General features: G+C 39.2%; 2 protein-coding genes across 2 annotated transcripts; one reads left to right on the forward strand and one right to left on the reverse strand.

Annotated features, from left to right (window-relative positions):
* Nucleotides 1–164: 164 nt before the first annotated feature.
* Nucleotides 165–1338, reverse strand: LOC145460732 (peptidyl-prolyl cis-trans isomerase E-like). Its single transcript, XM_081445601.1, has one exon. It carries the CDS (start codon nt 1336–1338, stop codon nt 313–315), a length of 1026 nt encoding a protein of 341 aa, XP_081301727.1. The 3' UTR covers nt 165–312.
* On the forward strand, nt 1304–21669 carry LOC145460716 (nonsense-mediated mRNA decay factor SMG5-like). Its single transcript, XM_081445600.1, has 21 exons — nt 1304–1455; nt 4608–4706; nt 6038–6161; nt 7843–7999; nt 8877–8954; nt 9052–9141; nt 9967–10045; nt 10449–10571; nt 10893–10952; nt 12168–12421; nt 13275–13958; nt 14212–14363; nt 14802–14877; nt 15671–15852; nt 16435–16491; nt 16753–16866; nt 17077–17133; nt 17292–17445; nt 18083–18173; nt 18456–18533; nt 19028–21669. The coding sequence occupies exons 1-21, from the start codon at nt 1385–1387 to the stop codon at nt 19272–19274; spliced, it is 3027 nt and encodes a 1008-aa protein (XP_081301726.1). The 5' UTR covers nt 1304–1384; the 3' UTR covers nt 19275–21669.
* The last annotated feature ends 338 nt before the right edge of the window (nt 21670–22007 follow it).

Below are 22007 nucleotides of genomic sequence, written 5' to 3' on the forward strand. Positions count from 1 at the left end.
CTGCTTAGGTGACCTCTTCCAGTTCAGATGTGACACATGCTACATCAGGCATGTCAACAGGCTCCCTAATGAGGAACATGGATGGTTCAATTTTCACCTCTGAGAGGTCTTTCTATAAGGGAACATGGCATCCTGTCCTCAAATTAATTCATGCCATATGTGACATCACAAGTTTATCCATATGTCTGTGTTTGGATATGCCTTTAGCTGTATCTTCCAGTAACTTCCACATTTTAACTAGGTTGTACTCACAAATACATGTAAGTATACATTAGAACAAAAGAGGTTTTCCTAAAAGTGTACTTGATTCTGTTACAACTCGCCGCAATCTTCAATCACAATTTTTTTGCTTGTTTTACCACTTTGTGAGCCAGTTGCTTCCACTTTCCTCACAACGTCCATTCCATCAATAACGTGACCAAACACAACATGCTTTCCATCCAACCAGTCAGTTTTTTCAGTGGTGATAAAAAATTGGGAACCATTAGTGTTCGGCCCGGAGTTTGCCATGGATAGCACACCAGCTCCAGTGTGTTTGAGCACAAAGTTTTCGTCCGCAAATTTTTGACCATATATTGACTTTCCTCCCGTGCCATCGTGCTTTGTAAAATCCCCTCCCTGTAACATGAATTGCGGTATCACACGGTGGAAAATACTTCCCCGGTAACCAAAACCTTTCTCGTGGGTGCAAAGAGAGCGAAAGTTCTCTACAGTCATAGGAACGACATCGTGCCTTAGTTCTATAGTTATTCTTCCTGCCTGGCGTCCCCCAATGGTTAAATCAAAGAAAACTCGTGGATTTCCTTTTTTCTTTGCCATTCCTTCCTCGCTGGTTTCCTTTGCTTTTTCCTCCGCATTTTTCATGTCAGCGTCTTCCAAAGTCTGCCCTGCGTGTTTACTTAGCCAGCTATCTTCGCTCCACACTGCACGACTGTAGCCTTCTTTGATCTTCATTGGTTTGGCTATGTTTACTCTAATTGTACGGCCAAAGAGCTCAGACTCGTTCATGTTATCAATGGCGGCTGCCGCGTCTTCTGCGAGCTCAAATTCCACAAATCCAAACCCTCTATGCTTCTGACTTGAGTAGTCCATTGGTATCTGAACATCTGTTATGTCTCCGAACGGAATAAATGCAGCATGAAGGACTTTTTCGTCAACTTCTTCTGCTAATCCACCAACGTACACCATGCGCTTGTTCGCCATCTTTTGGTAACTCGCATTGCAGTGTGGGTGATGTCCAGTTTCCCCGGGTTTCGAAACTCGACAGGAAGCAAAGATGTCGGTACTGAAGGAGATAGTTCTGTATTTTCTTGAAGAATTGTGTAATGATTTGGCCATGATTGCTCCGTCAAAGGAGTAGTACCAATGCCTATCTTAACTGAGGATGAAGAAAGCTTTGGTGGTAGAGGATAACAATGCAAATGTCCAGGGAAAAGAGGGAAGCAGACTTAACAGGTGAGGATTTCGATGTTTAGTTTGTATTGTAGCGAATCTTCTGCTTAATTAAACGCTAACAAAAATGCGGTTTTATAACGGCAAGGTTTCTTATTTTGACTTTATCAAACTCTTCCAAGGTTATTCAAGTTACTACGAGTTGAATAGGAACGTACAACTTGCAAACAAAAGTATTTTTTTCAAGAATAATCGCGATTCAGCCTTGCATAAATCTGACAAAAATATTGAAATTCATCATTAGTGCTCGCTCAGAAGTTATCCCACGCTTCTTGCGTGATCGGGCTAGCGACAGTTTAAAAATAACGGATATTTTTGGGGAATTACGTTTATTTATTGAGTAACGATTTATTTATTTTTTTCGAAATATTTTACTTTCTCGTGCTATTAAAAAACGTCTTCATCTTAAAAATCAGCCTGTCACTCGCTCACCAATTATAAGCTTGAGGTTAAGTTATTTACTTTATACTAAGTTAAATTTCCGTGGAGTTGATATTTGCATTGCTATTTTGAAAAAGCTTCACCTTGAAATCATATTTTACAACTTGATTAGGGATAAGTATATTATGCATAGCCAATAAATTATTACAGAATTTTCTTCTCCAGCAAGAGAGATGCTATAGTTTTTAACTGCTCCTTTGTTTTCCCAAGTGTGATAGGAAGAGAATTCTTTCTCTCGGGGAGGTAGCCACATACACATGTAAGCTTGGAATCTTGCCATTCTTCAGGGATCTTTTTTTTTGGAGGGGGGGGGGGGGGGTGAGGGGGTAATGCAAGTAGTTTAGTATTTTAGTTTTAAAAATTTTGCTAAGCCTAGACTGCCATCAGATTTTTTTATTCAAACTGTTTACTTTGGAGAGTAGAAAGTAAAATCTTTGAAATATTGTATGGTTGATGCCAAATTTTTCTCAGTTTGGCTAACATTTAAATTAGTGAATAATACAGTCCAACCTCTGGTTGTGACCACCCACCTCCTGTAAACGAACACCTCTCCTAAGCGACCAGTTTTCCAAAATACCAAAAGTTTCCAGGCCAAATAAGTAAAGTAAGTAAGTATTTAACTTAATTTCAACTTGCGTTGATGAGGCTGATTAGGCCCCTAGCGATACAGTCATGCTAATATGATGAGAAAAATATATAAAAAGTATCAAAAAAAAATAATACATGATCAATTAATGACTAACATTCTAACTATATCAATAAATAAACAATAAACAGTCCTAAATCTTAAAGTTATTACAGTGAATCATAGAAAACTGTACATCACAATTTTAGCTCTCTTACAGTATTCATAAATTCCTTAAGGATTGTCATTGAACGTAATTCATCCGGTAAAGAATTCCACACTTTGGCACCAATAAAAATAAGCCAAAGTTTGCAGTTTTCTTACATGGGACTATGAGCTTGTTGGTGGCTCTCAAGCACTTCACATTATTACGTACGACAAACAAGTCACTTATATATCCCGGTAACATACCGTTTACAGCTTTAAAAATTAATATGGCAATGTCCTGTAGGCGATGATTGGATAAAGTTAAGCTGTAGTCATCATCACCATGGGGGGTCATCCATTTGTTGTAGACACACCTTAGAGCCTCTGCTTGTCAGACTCGTAACAATTATGCCAAATCACAGAACAGTAAGTAAAATAAGACATTACAAATGAGTTGTAAAGGCACATCTTCAAAGAGATTGATAGCATGTTCTTTAGCCTGCTCAAAACATCTAACTGATTTCCAACTTTCTTAATAATCTTGCCAGTGTGTTTGCTAAAATTTAGCGAGTTATCATTAGTTACGCCTAAAAGTTTTAAATGGTCTACGACAGGAACCTGCACATCACTAATGCTAAAGGAAAGATCACAAGGATAGGTTTTTGGAAGAATAGTACATTTACATTTCTCGGGATTGAGCACTAGCTTATTATCGTCAAACCAACATTTTGCAACAGTGAGATCGCGATTGATTACAGACTTTACCACCTCAGGATCGTGATCACTGAAATAAATTTGGTTATCATCTGCGTAGTTGGACAAATTAGCACAATTAGTAAAATAGAACAGATTTTTCAGAAAAATATTTAAAAAGGAGGGGTCCTAAAACCAATCCCTGAGGTACACCCTTAGAAAAAACAACAAGATTACGTCTTCTAACCTGACACACTGGGACCTGTCTTTAAGGTAACTGTGTAGGAGAGGCAGGCTCTCTGGAGCAACACTGTGGGCAGCCAGCTTGGCAAGGAGTAGGTTGTGCGGTATCATCAAAAGCTTTATTCAGACCCATAGAAACTGTGCCAACAACACTATATTTGGAACCTCTTGTAAGCGACAACTTCTCGCAAGTGACCATGATCACCTTCAGAACTCAAAGTTTGAAATTTTCTTTTGTTTTTAACCTCCCATAAGTGACCACCTGACAGATAATAGAGCGGAAATTGGATTATAAGGTGTTGTAACATTATCGCATTCCTAGGTATTACAACGAGAAGTGGAAATTTCTCAGTGGGAAGTACTCGATTTTTTCTCAAAATTCAAATATATTGTTGTGGCTACTAAAATCTATTACATAAGTTTAGAGGGGCATTGGTGCATGGCGTAAGGTCTCTGCATTTATCATGTGCAAATAAGGCAATATTTTGACCCAATATGGCCTAAGCTCATGTAAGCAACCACCTCCTGTAAGCGACCACCTAGGCTTGATTTTTTGGATGGCATAATATTTTGATTTTCTAGAAACAAAACAACATTTTTTAAATCGTGTTTCAACAGAATCTTCTGTCATCTTCAGTTTAAATTACAAAGTACAGAGTTGAATACATAGTGTACGCAAAATGCTAATTGACTGTAAGAACAAAAGGAAACATGACAATGTAAAATATTACAAAGAAAGTTTTGAATTAACATGATAAAGTTGATGATTTAGTGTAGGTTTTTCCCATTGAATATGAATATCTTAAAAGAAGCTATTTATATTCAATGGGAAAACTAAATTTGGAACAAAATAGGTTGACAAATTGTAGTGTGTACATCAACCTTAATAATATGTATTCACCCACTGTAGTTTAAGCACATGTCTAAGTACACCAGACTTTATATCTTGTTTTTGCATATTTGTCCGTGAAGCCTTTTTATCATTATGATAACATTGTTGTTGTAGGTCTTCTATGCAGCTGGCCAACAGACTTGACATTCAGCTGAGGTCTGTTGTTGAGTGGCAGGAACTTTTCCACCCAGATGCTGTACTGCTTAGACAGAGGTACATTTATTTTCTTATTATGCTGTTTGTGAAATGTCTTTTTGTACCGATGACAGGGGTGGAAGTATTGTTGAAATATTGTTGTTGGATAATAGCCAAACTATTTAGACGTTTGGATTTCGTCACTATAGTTTGCAGCTTTGAGTTCTGTTAGCTTGGGGTCAATCCTGCAATCTTTTGAAGCCTCTGGGTAGTTGATTTTCAAAAATTTTGCGTTCAATGTAAATTAACAAATTGACGTCAGTTTTTTTATGCGTCTGTCTTCTTATTGATGATAAATTGGGCCATAACATTGTCAAAGTGGCTGTGGAACCACAAGCCTCAAGCGAATGGTTCTGCAGTGAACTTTGACAACATTATGATGAAATTTATCATTTAAAGAGGACAGATGCATAAAAAACTGACGTCAATTTGTTTTTACAATAATAAGACCCCAAAATGGTCAAATGCCGGGAATAAATGAGGGGAAAAGATGCCATAAACTTGCCATAAACAAAGATTAGTGAATTTTATTCAAATGACGCAAACATTGTCGATAGCTTTTCTCACTTTTTGATTGGCTACTTAAAAAAGTCCATAGAATCTCATTGGTTAAAAAGTTGACAGTTTGACAGCTGAAAGTTGAACTTGAAAACTTGCATAAATTAAAATTTTATCTGTCGGAAGTCTCATTGATGATAAAAGTGAGCCAATCAGCGTGCGAGAAATTAGACACTTATCGTAAAATTGTTTGTTGATCTTCAATAATTTGCACGCATCTATGGACAAGAGTTGTTCTACCCTTGACAATTAAACAATTGAATTAACCAATATATATATATATATATAAAAAAGTTATTATAAAAGTAAAAAGAAATCAGTGATCATGCCCTCAGTCTCAATATAATGAGCTACTCAATCATCTTCAATGCTTTTGATTAGTACTAACTCACTCACTCACTCACTCACTCACTCACTCACTCACTCACTCACTCACTCACTCACTCACTCACTCACTCACTCACTCACTCACTCACTCACTCACTCACTCACTCACTCACTCACTCACTCACTCACTCACTCACTCACTCACTCACTCACTCACTCACTCACTCACTCACTCACTCACTCACTCACTCACTCACTCACTCACTCACTCACTCACTCACTCACTCACTCACTCACTCACTCACTCACTCACTCACTCACTCACTCACTCACTCACTCACTCACTCACTCACTCATCCTTATCGTCCTGGCTGGCCAGTACTTACTATATTTTTGTAGTTTTTCCTGGAGAAAAAAAAAATAGCAGTTCATAGTAACAGTAGTCAATTTACCTTCATTGCCAGGTTGAGAAACCAATGTGAGAACTTAATTCTTCACCATCCGAAGGAATATGGTCGTAGGGCTGAAGAGCGGCTTTGGAGAAAAGTCTTTTATGATGTCATTCAAAAGCTGCGGAATCACAGAAAGGTAACTTACAGTTATGTGCATGGCCTCAGGTGTCAAAGTTTGCATAATGCTATCCACTAGATAATCAGTAATGATAACTAGTGATAAGTGATGACAAAACAAACTATACCATCTACTGTTCAAGTAATTTATCCAGTGGATAGCATTATCCACTCTTTGGATTAAGAAGGCACCATAAGAGGAAAGTGTGGTGGAACCATGTTACTACAAATTAGCCGTAACAACGTAGTCATATTGTGGTAGTTGTCAGTACTACCTTGGTGCACAATATATGCACCAGCTTGCACATGACTGTGAGACCAGAGATCTTTGACGGATTGTCCAGAATAAAAGAAAGATGCCTGGGAATGAGACTAACTCTAAAAAAACAACTGCATTGAACACGTGTATGACATCAGTGGTCCCAAGTTTACATGCTGTCCACATGGGAATACATAAAAAGAGGGAGTTAAGTCTGATTACTTTGTCATCTACTCTGGTGGGCATATACAAAGTATACTTAATTTACAGTCACTGTGATTGTTTATATGGACAAAAGGCCTTAATGAATGTAAAAGTTTGTTTTCAGACATAAACATACGTAATGTACATGTGGATCTAGATTGTACATACGTATGGCTACTGAACACAACTTTAGTAGAGAGGTGGTCATGTTAACAGGTTGCAGAACGTGCGGGGTTGATCACTATACCATGGGTGAGAGTACGGTAATAAATAAGGGTAATATCTGGGCTCCGGCAATGAAAGTCTTAATTTTTAAGTCTTAGACCACTGCGCCCTTCAAATTCTCGCTGCTACAAGGACTTTAGAAGAGACTTGTGACAGTATGTAATAAGAGTTTACGGTTTAATCCTGGGACTTCAGGTGGCTGAACACAGTTTTTGATACCAGTGTTTCATTCACCTTTTTCTCTAAAACCCTTGATTCCTTGGTCGCCAAAAATGGCAGCAAGCAAGTTAACAACACAAACTTTGGTTTTTTGATGGTTAAGCTAACGTATGTACCGTTGCCATGGCAACATGAATGAATATAAACAGGCCTTTAAAATCGGTTTTGTTTATTTGTAGAAAATCTAGTCATTAGATTTTATTTATGATTTGCATGCAACAAGCTTGTAACGATTCTCATAAGTTAACACCATTTTGCTAATAATTTAACAGAGAGATGTTTAATTATCCCTTGTTGAAGGTTCCCTGGAATATCTAGAATTTCCTTTGTTAAAGTTCAGTTATTTTCAATACTCCTAAAGTATTTTCGTGCCAAATTTCGTGAAATTCTGATGCGTGGTTCTCAAGAAATAGGTGTATTTCTGAGAGTGCAATTTTCATTCAATCACAATTTCTTGACTTACTACGCATGCGCTGCATTTAACTGGGTTCTTTCGGTAACAAAGTAAAAGCTGAGAATTGCTGGGTTCTTTGCATCGTTACCTTTTCTAACATATCTTTGTGATAAAAGACTAAAGCCATCAATACACTGCGTTCAATTATAGAGAAAAATAGTACAGATGGCGCGGGCGTTTGGTAAATAAAATGATCGCTCTATTGATGGCATATTTGTTTTTTGCAATCCTTGTGCGTGCGCTGAATTGCATCAGCAAAAGCGTGCATGAAAACTGTGTTCAGCCACCTTAAGGCAGTACAGCTTGTAGGTTTTCATGTTTTTCTTTTGTTGTCCCTAGATCATGGAGGCTGATACTCAATCTCTGGATGGAGTTCTTCGTACCCATCTGTCCTCTGCAGCTGGATATTATTACCATCTCTTAACACACCTTCAGCTCTCTTATAAGCTCACTGTGGATGGTGTGTTGTCCTGGGGATTTCCTTCCACTCAACCAGGTAACGAGTAACAAACTGTTGTTGTCAGCAATGTGTAGAATTTTTTAAAATTTTACCCTTGGTTAATTGAATTACTGTTCAGAAATGGAAAACATTTTTTGTGCTCATAAGAGTTATAGAAACATTGTGAAAGTGTGAAAGAATAATAAACTCTCTCATTAACAATTTCTACATGTGTATATTGCATTCAGAAGAATTTGGATACAACGTTGTCTACATGTTCAACACGCAACTTAGAAGGTTGTATCTGATAGCTCAGGGGTAGTGGTGTTTGCAGCTGGGCTTGTGGATTCTGTCCTTCACTCTCCCAATGCTCCCATTCCTTGGCAATGTTTTGAGGAAATTCAAGCTACAGAAGTACTGCAAGAGATGAAATTTTGAAATTTGGTGCTAGTTAACATCATGGTTGCATGCCCAAAGGGCAAACAAGCTACATGTAGCTAGAGTATATGCCAAAAATTCCCTCAGCTGTGCAAGTTTTCTCCTTGACTTTAAATTGTTTCTTTCTTTAAATATTACAATTTCATTGAGTGAGTGAGCCATTTCTGCATTGCCTTTACATACCTTTTAGGCTTGATATAAAATATACATACATGTATAATTTATACTGTATATGAAATTTGTATAATTTATATACATTTCAAATGAGATGAAGTTGAATTTACAAGAAAATGAACATGTTTTCTAATGACAGGTTTTGCACCATGTGCATCATTTTTACATGGAAGTAAAAGTAAACAAAAACTATTTTGCTCTTGACCTTCTTTTGGTTACTTTCTTATAGGATTCCAGGACTCAAAACTGCATGTCTGCATAAAGCAATATTAAAAATACCAATAAAATCTAATCACTTTTTTGTGGGTGTGTTGTCTTACAGGGGAAGATGATGATGATGAAATTAGATCTTGGGCAATAAAAGCATGTCAGCGGTGTCTTATATTTTTAGGAGACATTGGTAAGAGAGTGCTTTAAAAATTTCCTCATAATTTGTTTTAAATGTTATGTGCTGATTTCTCTTTAATCTGATCGTGTCTATTTGTGTTTTGTAACAGCTCGATATCAATCTGACCTTGAAGGGAAAGAAGCCATTAAATTGGCCGAAAGGTTTTACTTTGAAGCCGCTCTTATCAACCCTGACATAGGTAAATGTTATTCTCTATACTTAGCAGGGGGACTTTTGTTTGTTTGCCATTAGGATGCACCCAATATGGAAGCATACACTAAGCACACAAAAGCTGTTAACGTAATGATGGGGCAAACATAGAAAATTGATATTTTGACAATCAAAAGAAACTTTAACTTTCTTTACTCTTTCCTGCAATGATTTCTAAAAGAAATAGAAAACATTTTCCATGTTTGTATCAAGCTTTAGTATAAAACTACTAGCGTTCTATCACAAATGCTGTTCTCTGATTGGCTGCGCTACTAACTATCCTGTTGTAGGTAGTGGAGTAACTTAGCAGTGTAGTGTTGTTAACAAACTGGCAGCTGCTCCTTTGTGTTTTTGAAGTGTCTGTGAAGAAGATTTAGATAAGGTTTTGAACGACTAGTAGATTTATACTAAAACTATTAGATTATTCCCTCTCAGTTTCTATGCGAGATAGTCAACTCTGGTGGCTGCACCCTCATCAACTATCATGCCATAGAAATCTTGAACTCTTGTGAAATAGATTGAAACTCTTGTGAAAATATTTTAGAACTCAAGTTAACACCATGGAAATAATTACTTGCCAGTTGAGTTTGTGCTTCTTATCCTCCCAAACTTCCATGTTCACACAGAAAATGTTTTCATGTTCTTAAATAATAACAGGAAATTTCAGTTACAACATACATACTGTAAATGGGACACACTGTTTTGACAGTACTCTCCAGTGGAAAATTATGATGTGTTGTGCTCTCCACCTTCATTTCAATTACATTACATGCATGGTGCACTCAAACTCTTGGTATCCTTTGGGTTTTAACAGGTATGCCTCAAAACCAACTTGGAACACTTGCCGGTACAAAGGCTTATGGTTGTGAGGGAGCATATTTTTATTTGAGATGGTAAGACTTTTAGTGATGATGATAAGTGTTTTAACGATAGTACCATGCAAAACAAAATCATGCAAATTGAACTAGATGTATTTGCAAAGGTGTAATTTAAAAATCAGAATTTGGCCTTTCCTCCCCTCTCCACATTTCAATGTTCAGTTGGCTTTCTAGTGACTTTGCATATAAAAGGGACAACATTAAAAAGTTGAGATGGGTACATGTATGTGGTCAGGGGTGGGCTGCGGGTAAAATCATGTAATAATGTGAAATGTGAAAGTGAAATGTGAAAGTACAAGGTCTGATCAATCTTGTATTTTGTTTTAAGTATTGTCTGATGTATGGTATTGTTGTATTGTATAGTTTCTCTATGGCATTTTGTATCCAACAATGGTGCACTGTTGTTTGAACTCTGCAGTTTATTGTCAAAGGAGGTGTTTGAAGGAGCCGAAGGAAACTTGTTGAGAATTTTTGAAAAGAACAGGTCTATTCTACACAGGATTAAGGAGTTACCTCTGGATGAGCCTAGACCAAAAGAAAGGTGTGTTGAGAAGTGAAGACTGTTTATGTTCCTGCTGGATGTTGCATCTTTTATTTGAACAAGACAAGTCTCGATTGTTGTTAAATCAATTAACTCAGTCAGGGCTCAACTTTCAGGAAAAAACCTTGGGGCCAGCCGACCTCTAAGTTTTCAGATTTAGTGGCTAGCAAACATATTTCAATCGGTGAAAAGCATGGAAAGTTAATTGCCAGTAAAAAAATTTGGTCCCACTGGCGACCCAAGCGGTTGCAACGTTAAGCTCTATCAGTAACTTGTTTGTTATGTGGTTTAACAAGGTCTCTTTCTTGTCATTCTAACCAGATTGAAGAGATTTCTTGTTTATTTCCTGTACCTCCAAGATGTTCTGTATCAACATGAGAAGTGAGTGATAATTAGATTCCTTGGTTGTTGTTTTCTTTTTCTCCTGTGTTTTAAAGTACTATCTTTGTGATGATCTGAATGCTGGCCAACCAAGGAAAACAGACAGCTTGTGTCACCATGGCAGGCTTGTTCCATCCCATGATAGGCAAAATTAAGCTGAATAAAACTTTGTATGTTTTGATTTAAGGATATGTTTGATTGACCTTATTCCGGAAATGAAAGTTATGTTCCAGAATATTCCAGAATAGCTAATCGTTACCTACTTCATTAAAACAATTACTTCGCTTGTGGAGTAATCTAACTTGTTGATTCTTGCTTGTTTTTACGATTGGTTGAAACAAGGGAGAAAGAATACCTTGTTCGTACTCTTTCCAAATCTGGAAGTAGAGTCATTTATGTAACAGTCTGTTTTGTTCATGATACAAAGTGAAGTGACGAATTATTCCAAGTATTCTGTTCCCTGGAGAAGAATGCTTGAAATACACTTAGTGTATTCCAGAATGAACGGATACCTGACTGTTTATTCATATTCCAGAAAAAGGTTAAATGAACACACCCTAACAGAGAGTAATCCTACACAAACCTCTTCGTTGCTGCGTTATTGATAGCATTCTCAGGTGTCTTTCTCTCAGGGAATAGCAAACCCTAATCTCCCATGAAAAAGTGCACTCTCTCTGCTGAAGAGGATGTCTGCTTGTGGAAAGCTGAAAAATGTAGCGTTTTTATCTGGCTACAAACTGTGACTAAGTGCCCGGTTCATCCTGCTTACAGGGGCTGTGTGTTAATGGAGCTTTCACTCCTAGTCTATTTGTAGATTAAATGCATAGACTACATAGATACCATACTTGTTTTGTTTAGGTGCATGGTTGTCAAATTAGTTTAATTGGGTATGATATTCAAATGTTTCCAGAGATTATCTCTTAATTGCGTGTTCTTGGTGAAGTACGTATTAGCAAAATAGAGAAGTATTAATTTTCAAGAGGAGGTTATTACTCTGTTGTACATACACTGCCAGATTCTCTAGTGACGTTTCTGTTGAAGAGATGCGACTTCATTTACAGCTACAAATTTTCAAAACTAACTTTTTAAGAAACCTTTAGCAATTAGTAAAGAGGTTTAGAGTTAGATTTTGATCAAGGGACTGAAAGGGTCGCTAACATTGAGCATACTGTCTTTGTTTCCAACTGAAGATTTTTGTGTGAATTTATTCCTTAGCTCACCTGAAATAAGCAGTGAAGACACGGGGCATCTGTGTCAGTCTGTGTTACAGGACTTCAGCAGTGTTTTGTCTGTAGACCCAACCTCCTCCAACACAAGCAAGCCATCACTTGAAAATGGCGTCGCCTCTCAGCAAAATGGCGGCCTGGAGCATGACGTCACAGATGACGAGGATGCCGTCATTAGCAGCTCGCTTATGGTGAAACTTGTTGTCATGGCAATTGCCACTGTGACCAGATTGCAGTCAAAGGGTAGGGTAGTAGTTTGTCTGTGTTTTGTTAGAAGTATGTCGTGTGAAGTGTTTATCTCCAACTCGGTAATAATTAATCAAATCTAAACTTAGGAAATCATGAATGTGACGGTGTTTGAATATCTGACTTTAATCAGCATTATATATTTCTTTATAATTTTACCTCCGTTTTCTCCCGTTGGTTTTTAGTTATATCAAACACGCAAGACCGTGCTTTACCACATTTTCAAACACCTCGAAATTCTTCAAGAATACTCCGATGCGAGTCGCTTTTTGAACTTTCTTCATGCTGTTTGGGAATGTGGAATGGTGTTTGGAAATGAAACTGCAACACTCTTTATTTTACCTTTTTGACTCTTCAACAAGAGCGTATAACGGTTCAAGACCAGAGAGTTAGAAAAATAAATTTAAAGCCACAAACTTCGCATTTTCAAATTTGAAATCCTAGTTCCAATTTTTTTTTTATTTACAGTTAAAATCGTGCCTAAGGTTTCGTATAACTGTAAATGTGGTGAACGTCCAACCGCAAAAAACCGGATCGGCTGTTTGGTAAATCCGATTTAATTCAATGGTCACAAATGTTATGCTTTCTCCGAAATTAAAGTGATAAGATCTGTAAAACATGTTTTTGTTTTAGTTTATGTGGCAGTTGTTTGCGAAATGAGTTGGTAGTGGCGACCTGTCTTGTATGTATTTTGAGTTCTCCAGATGTACTGTAAAACCGCGGCAAAACACACGCATTTCAATGCAACATATTATTGTAACAACGTTGAAAACGTTTTATACTTTCGGTCAGTCTGTGTTGTAAGATGTTGAATGAGTAGTGAACAAATGTCCCCTTCAATTTTTCCTAGGTTCTCAGGATTCGTCGGTAGCAACAGCCTTCACCCTAGCGTTTCTCTCTCTTCTTCTGCAAAACTGTATTTCATCGTTTGAAAACTTCTTAGCAAAAGAACACTCCAACACGGAACACCCTGTGGTAAATGGTCCAACGAATGCTGCGCTCTCGCATAACGGTTTTTCAAAACATGAAAACTCATTTCAAGGGAGGAAAGTGGAAAGCAATTTAAACCAAGCAAAACAACTCAAGAAGGTCATGAAGCATCGGCGGAGAAGGCGAAGGCGAAGGAAAATCGATTACAGCTTTGAGAGCTATAGTGGCAGTGGAAGCGACTTGGAGGAATCGGGAGACGAGGAGGAAGATGAAGACAGTGATTTGAGCGAAGGCGGGGGAGAGATGGATGAAGTGTTGGGTGACTCGATAAGCGATGAGGACGATAGTGAAGATGTTTACATAGAGAGTGAGTCGGACAATGAAAGCGGAAACAACGGATCACTGCCCAGCAGTGTATTCTCTGCTGCGAACGGGAAGCGACATGAGAACGAAACGTTGCCAAGGTCAATGGAGAAGTTGCCCAGTCATCAAACTGTACAGGACAAGTTGGCATTCAAGGCTGGTTTCCTGGGACACAATGGAGTGTCAGTTGGAAAAATGTTCAGACCAGACCTGATTAGTGATGTGAGCGACGCGGAAACGGGTAAGCGAGTCTTGTCTAATTTACAATTGAAAAATTCCAATACAAGTTGAAGTTGATCACTATGACAAGTTCGAAATCGTATCGCTAGAATACTTGAACCAAAACCTCGCATTTTTAGAAAGTATAGTGCATTCTTTAGTATTAGGTTTGATTTTAGCCGCCTCCCGAGCTCACATAAGTTCTGATTTTCCCTCTTAGCTAGTTTTGTATATTGCTTAATTTGATGTGCATTGCTCTCAACATTGCCTTGTAGAGTCGTCCATCGCCTCCAGAACTGAGATTCTTCGAGACTGTGTGGAGTCCAACTTACTGAAGGCCATAGCAGGTCAGAAACTGCTGCCAGCCATCAAAGTGTTAACCGACTGGCTACGACTGAATGGAGAACTGGTGATGACTTGTGTTGAGGTATGTATCAATGAAGACAAAACATTTTAAGCCCATGCCAATACAATCTTAGATCGAAACAGTTCTTATTTTTTGCGGGGGCGGGGGCGGGGAATTACTCACCCGCCACTGGGATAAAAGATCCGGGAAGAATGTACGTAAACACCCACGGGAGAACTGGGAGTGAGCGCGTGGATTTTTTAAGGCTTTTAGTGGATGAAATATACTATAGATCAGGTGTCTGGACGGCTTGCGTCTGCGAAAAAAGTTGAATGCGGTTTAACTTTTTTCGCAGACTTAAGCCGCCCAGACATTTGCTTTATTTTGCCTTACGCATGTAAAGCAATTAAAGTTCACGCCCGTCGAAGGGCGTAAAATAGCGCTACAGTGGAAATAAACTTAACTTGCATCTCTGGCCACATTGAATGTCCAAGCGCTTTGTTTGTATTTTCCTTTTAGAGCTTGAGTGCGCTGTGGTCCAGAATGGCTACTCTGCTGAACAAGTTTCCTTCCTCGGAGCAGATCATGGCTGCAGGTAGAAAGTGAATCAAAGTATAGACTGCTTGATTAGCATCAGTTAAGTTGAGCAGTCCATTTAATCGCCACTGTTTCTGGGGAAACGGAGTTCCAAGTCAACTGGAGTGGTCCACCTACTTCGCTAAAAAGCATCTTCAGGCAGAACCTTGAAGTTTCGCATCTGTCAGTAACTCTGAAGAATTATCGCGCCCTTAGTGGTCTGGAGCTATGGTCTATGAGAATTTGGATAATGAAAAATGATAATGAAAATGAAAATGACGTAATTTGTAGCCCAAGAACACTTTCAGAAAACTGAAAACTTTCATGACCTTTCCAATAAACAGTTGTGAAATGCGGACTGGTGCATTTGGGCGAAATTTCCGACAAGTCCGACAAAGCCGTTGTTTCCAAGCAACAAAAGTGATTCTTCGCACTTTGATATTCGCACACAATTTCGTACTGATTTTCCTTAATTCGTCAGTAAGGCGTCGATGTTATTGTAAAAATCAAATGGAACTCATTTTTCCAAGGTCCTTGCTCTTATAGACCATAGAGATGATGCCACAAAATGTCGAAAACTTTGTAGTGAAGGCGCTAGGTTCGCGCGCTCATGGTTCCACTTGAAGGTCCAACATTTTACTACGCCATTTCGTTGGTCTAGAATAGTGTAAGAAGTAAGAACATGAAAAATGTGGTCGATATGCTTACGAGTGAGCCCTTAGAACATTCTTTACATTGGAGAACTCTGCACACAAAATACCTCGTGCGAATGTCATTCTTTTTTTTAATAATCGTTTCTGTTTTTGTCTTAGTTCCGTTGCCAAGGTTGCCAACATGGCGGAGCATTCTGGATGAAACGCTCGACGAAAACTGGGTCCAAACACGTGCTCTACCGGAAGACGTTTCTCTGTTAGGATTTAAACCACTGACTGTGATACACAGCAGGCTCGACAGGAATTGGAGCAGGCTTACAAGGGACTGCCAATACCTTGAGGTAGTTACATCGCTGTTGTAAACCACGATTACTCAGGCTGCAAAACATGATGTAAAACAAGTTGTAAATTATAAGAAAACGGGTTTTAATCCCCCTGTTGTTCAAGTCTATACACCAGGGGTGGGGTGCACCAGCTGTTAACACTTATGCATTGTACTAGGGAACTTTTATTCCTCAATTCATTGCACCCTGGTGGGGGATTCAGCCAGACAAGGGAACTTTTACAGAGAAATGTTATCCGTTAATATTTTTTTAAATGGGTGTGGTTATTCACACAGTGAACAAAGCGATACAAACCAGAGCTTCCATTGTTTGGAAATTTTATTCATTAGGAAGTTATTAGATTCAACGACGTGTTTCGTGTTTATCACTGACTTTCTTCCAGTGCTATTTATTGTCATCATCATGATCTTTTCCCTACAAGGGAAACAGGGCTTACTGCTATCTATACCCGGTAAAGTAGCTCTCTTACTGTGTAACTTATCTTCTTAAATCTGTTTCCCCGGTGCTAAAATTTACCACCGTTCAAAGGTGATTTTATCAGATTTTAGAATTTCATAGCTCATTGTTTTGCTCCTTCAGGCCGCAGTTCGAGTTCAATGTTTGCGAAGCTTTGGAATGAAGCTTGCTTCTACTCAGGTAGGCTGCAAACATCGATTTACATTCACTCTCACTTTGCGCCCTTTCATTTGTTGCTTTAAACATCTTTACTAAAAGATCCCCTCCCAAGATGGCGTAGAGAGAACTAAAAGAAGCTCCCGCATCTTATCTTATTTTCTTTTGTTATCACTTTTTCGTGTTTTGTCCCTTCCTCCTCGTCTTTCATTCTTTACCATAATGTTTTCAAGAAAGCGGCAGTTTCTTCACCAACTCCGCTGATATGCCTTTTATTATCGATAGGAGCTGAGTTCGTTTGAGTGGGATCAGAACACTAAGCAGTTTCTGGGACCCCAACAGAAGGCGGAACGAGAAAAGAAGATGACCGTCGACAAACGACACACTCCTTCGCCTGTGGTAAGACATGGTTGAATAGTTGTAGGATTTATTTTGATTTATTTTAGTGGGTCAGTCGATTGGTTGGTCGGTCAGTCAGTAACTGAGTCAATCAGTTAGTTATCAGTTAATTAGTCTATAACTCCGTTATTAAATCAGTCAGTCAGTCTCCGTCAGTCACTTATGTATTAACATGACAGAAATATTACAAGTTCTTGTTTTGTTTATCAGGGAAATCAAGATCGTCGATCAAGAGTAATGAAGGTCATGGCCCAGCAACTACTGCAGGTAATTTAGGTAATTGTACAGTGCAATCGTAACCAGTTACTGACAAGGCCTTAGCAAAACTAGGCACTTGTCCTCTCTATGTTGATTGTTGGCTAAACTATTAGTTATCCAGTGGAACGTTTGGAATGAAAAACATAAATGTCTGAACTTTATCACAGTCTGAAGTGGCAGAACTGGAGAGCAGCCTTAAGACAGCTCCTGGTGGTGGCACGGTTTACCTGGTCCCTGATGCTGTGGCACTGTGTACGCAGCTACATCTTGTACGACGACTGATGGCCTCAGAGAAGTTTGTGATCATAATCCCTATCCAAGGTACAATTAGAAGTGATTATTGTAACTTAGTTCACCTTTCGGTCACTCCTATCACATTACAACCTGTTTTCGTTGATTGATTGATTGATTGATTTTTTTCATTGAAGTAGTTTAATGTTCACGAACGTGTTCAGGAATAGAATGTGTCATCCTCAGCTATTAATCTTCAAACCAAGACCAGTGGTGTTCTTTTGACTAAGTAACTTTTTTCCTGTACTTGGCACGTTTTTCTGCGGTTGCGCCATTTGCATATTTCCCGCGCTTGGTACAGATTTCAATTTTCCCGCGGTTACGTGTTTTCACGCGCTCTGCGCTAGAAAAATGTTTCCCGCGTTTCGCCCAGCTTACAGGTTTTCCCGCGCTCTGCCCCAGTTATTAGTTTCTCGCTCAAGACACAGGTTACAGTTTTTCCCGCGTTTGTCACCGTTTACATATTTTCCCGCGCTCGGCGCCAGTTAAATGTTTCCCGCGTTTGGCTTGGTTGAAAATGGTATTGCCGTGCGTGGAAATTACTTTGGATTAGGTGTTCAGGAGAGTTATTCTAAAACTGCTCTCATGCATTCTTGGTTCTTCGGTTGCTCCTTCCTTGTCGCCGTTTATAATTAATTCTGGTGCATCTATGTTTCTTTTGTTGTAGTGATTTCAGCGCTTGACGAATTGAAGAAGTACGACAGTGGAGCGAGGGAGGCTACAAAGTTTTTGGAACAAGAGTTTAAGAAGGGAAACAGGTAAAGCAAGTTATTTCTTCAGTCACAAGTATGCCAAACTGGTTTATACTTAATTCTTTTCCAGACTCTTTTTCCAAGGCTACATCCTCCCCCAATACACTTTAGTCTGCATAATTGGTGTGTAATTAAACCAATCAGCGAACAGTTTCGGCAAGCTAAGCCAATCAGTAGATATAGGTTAACGTACATTTTAGGGCGGGGGCGGGGGGAGGGTAATCGGGGGTCGGTAGGGTTCGGTGTTTAGTTTTTGACAATCTCATGTGGTCTTCCCTTGTTTTCAAGATGGATCAGAGCTCAAAAAGACCACGAGACGCTCGATGGAGGGAGGCGGCACGGACGATATGAGGACGTAGCTGTATGGTAAGCAGAATAAATCTTTTGCTTTTACAAGACCATAAAGGCAACTGTTAAAAACGCAACGTGGGAAAGACAAAAGGGCTGTTTGCTATTTCCCGGTGGGAACGGGTTTCTCTGAAAACAGCAAAGCAACCGAAAGAGAAGGCGCTTGTTATTTTTAATTCAGTTTCCACCTACTGTTTATTCTTGATGAGAGATTTTTTAAAATACTGGAGAAACGAGTAAATAGTAAGGAAAATTTCGGCGTTCATTCCGAATAGACAAAGAGAAAGACCTCTTGATGCAGTCAACAATTTCCCTAACCATTTGACTTTCAACCGAAATTTCGATTTTTTTAGCTAAATAATAAGCACCCAAGAAATGTTTACGAAGTTTGGAGTTTATCTTTCAATCAGACAAAACTATATACAATCAGCACTCCTTAGAATAATTACATGCACGTCCAACGTGACTACAACATTAGCAGACCCTGACTTTGAAATTTTAATTTTGTGCAGGCGATTTAATCAGATTGTCAACTGCTGTCGGTATTTCGTGAGTCAAACTGGCAAAGGCCTGGTCACTTTGCTAACTGGAAGTGCTTCGTGCGAGAGTCCAAAACGAGGCCAGAGAAAGGGTGTGACTTCCAGTGGTACCCAGGCCACTCCAGAGGGGCTGGAACTTGCGCGGAGCTGTGGGGTTAATGTGGAATCACTTCGCGTCTTCTGCGCCCGATTCTCCAACCAGTCCAAACCAGTTACGTGAGGCGACGTGGAAATCCAGATGTTCTGGACGTGCTAAAGATATAGTGGGTTGTGTACCTAACCATACCAACCTATACTCTAGGGCTGATAAACGACGTGTGACCCAGCACAACCAACCAAGCTGGAAGCAGTCTAGATAGAGCAACTACCACAGGTTACCTGTTGGTTTCCACTTCTGTTTAAAAGGTGTTAGAGAGTAACCTTTAAAAATGGCACTCACGCGAGAGTCAACTTTGTTAAAGTGGCTAACGATTTTTTTTCCCGCGCTGCCTTTCATGCTTTATTGAAAGCAACCCAGACCTCTAGTGGTCGTTGTACGTCGATCTGTTTTTATTTCGAACTATTTTTTGATTGCTTGGCGCCCAATGAAATAATGAAGTCGAGCAAGCCAGACCCCTGTATTGTAAACCATATTTCATGCCCTCCCCCTCAGGCATAGCTTTTGGGTTGTGGGGGGATGGGGTCGTGAACAATTCGTCTAACTCTAGTCTTCAATGTTGCATATCAGTACAAGTCTGTTTAATCTCCGCCCTCTGCTTGGGTCTCCCTGGAAATTGACAGTAACCAGATCAAAGGTAGTTAAAGAGTCGATAATTATTTTGTGCTCTTCAAAGTCTTCATTAAGAAGCTACATGTTTACCAAACTCGGCCTTTCTAGATTTACCTCAAAAGGTTGTATTTTAAGGACGTAAGAGAAGGATAAGTTCCCTTTTTCATTTCGTTGTAGGCCAGTAGCAAGGGTCTAGCTCTTGTGTAGAGGTCCAAAGATGATTAGATTTGTTGACTATTATTAGAAGTTTACAGGACTGTTAGCTCTTACTGAAACATAACAAAATTTAGGATCGGTAGAAGATAGTCTCAACTTAATTTGACATTGCTACTTCGTCTGTCCTTTCCATGCCTCGATGCCTCAATTGATTAAGGTCCTATAACGTTCTCATTGTCAAGAAAATGTTTTAAGTTCCTGTGTGATGCCTTCATGGACAGCTTTCCATTAGTTGCAGGACTTTGTGTTTTGTCGAGGTAGTGAAAAGCAAAATTTTGCACCTGTAAGACGATATTCTTACAAAGTTTTAATCCGTGATGTTAACGACTTTATGTAGCAAAGGATTCACTGATTTTGTTCACACTTTTCCACTGAGATTGAGATGAAGTAGCAAGATACATAGTGACGTGATAATATTGCAATACTGATATTAGAAAACCATTAGTGTATTTGCCAAAGAACTGATTTGTGTGTTATGGAATACCTAGGACACTTGGTTTTCGGTAAGTGAAGGGAGTCTCGCTCGTTCCATGCCCCTCCCACGCCACACTAAATAACTATTATAAACTCGCTATAACAATAAAAGGGCTCTTAAGCTGTCTGCATTGTGCGCAGTATAACACGAACTGTTCCAACACTGCATATTGTGAAAGTCAATTTTGTCTCTTGAGTGGTGTTGTAGTCGACATGTTGTACTGGAACGTGTTGTCAGAAGCCATACTAGTGTAAGAATGGCGTCAAATCCATTAAAGTGCCTACGTGTAGCCTGACTTCTGTTATGTCTTCATTGAATTCAATTGGCAGGGTGGATGGTAGCTTCGAAACTCTGATTCCAAAGGGTAATCTCATATTATCGTTACCTCAGTGATAATTCTTCAGAGCTGTCCTCGTCCAGTTTTCGATAAAAACAATTATTAAACACTGGATCATTGGATAATGCAATTCGAGAGGTTTCATTGGCTTAGCCATCATGGTAAATGAGCAATTATACAAATGTGGTAAGTTAACGCGTATTTTTGGGGCGTTTTTTATGAAACAATTACCCCTCTCGCACTCGTTGGATCTGAGATGATTATAGCCAACTGGCTGTTTTTCATCTCACATCCAACGCGCTCTCTACTTAGAGGTGCACACAAGAAGACTCATTCAGCAGCGGGCACCAGTCCTAGGGTGCCCCGAGCGAACAGTTTATCCAAGCTCAGTATAAGATACCATTATGTCATAATTTGTCGAATAATGCTGCTCAATCTTTGGGAACATCGCCTGATTTTAGTTATACTTCATTTTAGCAGCCCTGTCGAGTCCAGTCTCCGTTCTTCCTAGACGGGCGGAGCGCGTACTCGGCAGGTTGGTGCCTAGATTTTAGTCAGCTCGGCTTACGGGCTCGTTCGGCTCAGTATCAGACAATAAGCTGGCGATTTCGAAAAGTATCCGACAAAAGAGCTGTTTCTTAGCGACCAGACTAGTTATAGTCGAGATTGAATGCCAATTTTAATGACAAAAAAATAATGGAAAGGATTTTTGAAAACTAAGGTTAAAAAAACCAAGGTTAAAGTCAACCGTAATCCTACGTTAACTTAATCGTAATTTGAACCAAGCCCTACGCTCAAGCCAGGACCATACCACGTGACACGAAGTGCAAGAGCACGCGTTTCAGTTGGCATGCTTTTGGGTCTAAAATCACTCATTTTACCGCATGCTCACGCTTTACGCACACACACCACGCGCAATAGTAGCAGGCCGCGTGTTTGCTCGCAGAATGAACTTTTCAATATATCATTTGCGCGCGCGGAAAATAATGCCCGTTTTCGAGTTTACCGATGAAAAAATTTATTTAGTAATCTGTTAAGCAAACAAAGTCACACCGAGATACCAGAACATTTTCTAAAACTAGCAACCACCCTGATAAAACATAGCAAATAGTTCAGACAGGTGAAGTCTTTTCTTTGAAATTCTTTTCATGCTTCG

The sequence above is a fragment of the Orbicella franksi genome, chromosome 1 (genome assembly GCF_964199315.1).
Source record: "Orbicella franksi chromosome 1, jaOrbFran1.1, whole genome shotgun sequence".
Lineage (NCBI taxonomy): Eukaryota > Metazoa > Cnidaria > Anthozoa > Scleractinia > Merulinidae > Orbicella > Orbicella franksi.

Coding starts and splice junctions, on each gene's coding strand:
- LOC145460732 (XM_081445601.1), bottom strand. CDS start 1,338: ATGGCCAAATCATTACACAATTCTTCAAGAAAATACAGAACTATCTCC.
- LOC145460716 (XM_081445600.1), top strand. CDS start 1,385: ATGAAGAAAGCTTTGGTGGTAGAGGATAACAATGCAAATGTCCAGGGA. Junction 4,707..6,037: donor GCTGTACTGCTTAGACAGAG/GTACATTTATTT, acceptor CTTCATTGCCAG/GTTGAGAAACCAATGTGAGA. Junction 8,955..9,051: donor TATATTTTTAGGAGACATTG/GTAAGAGAGTGC, acceptor GTTTTGTAACAG/CTCGATATCAATCTGACCTT.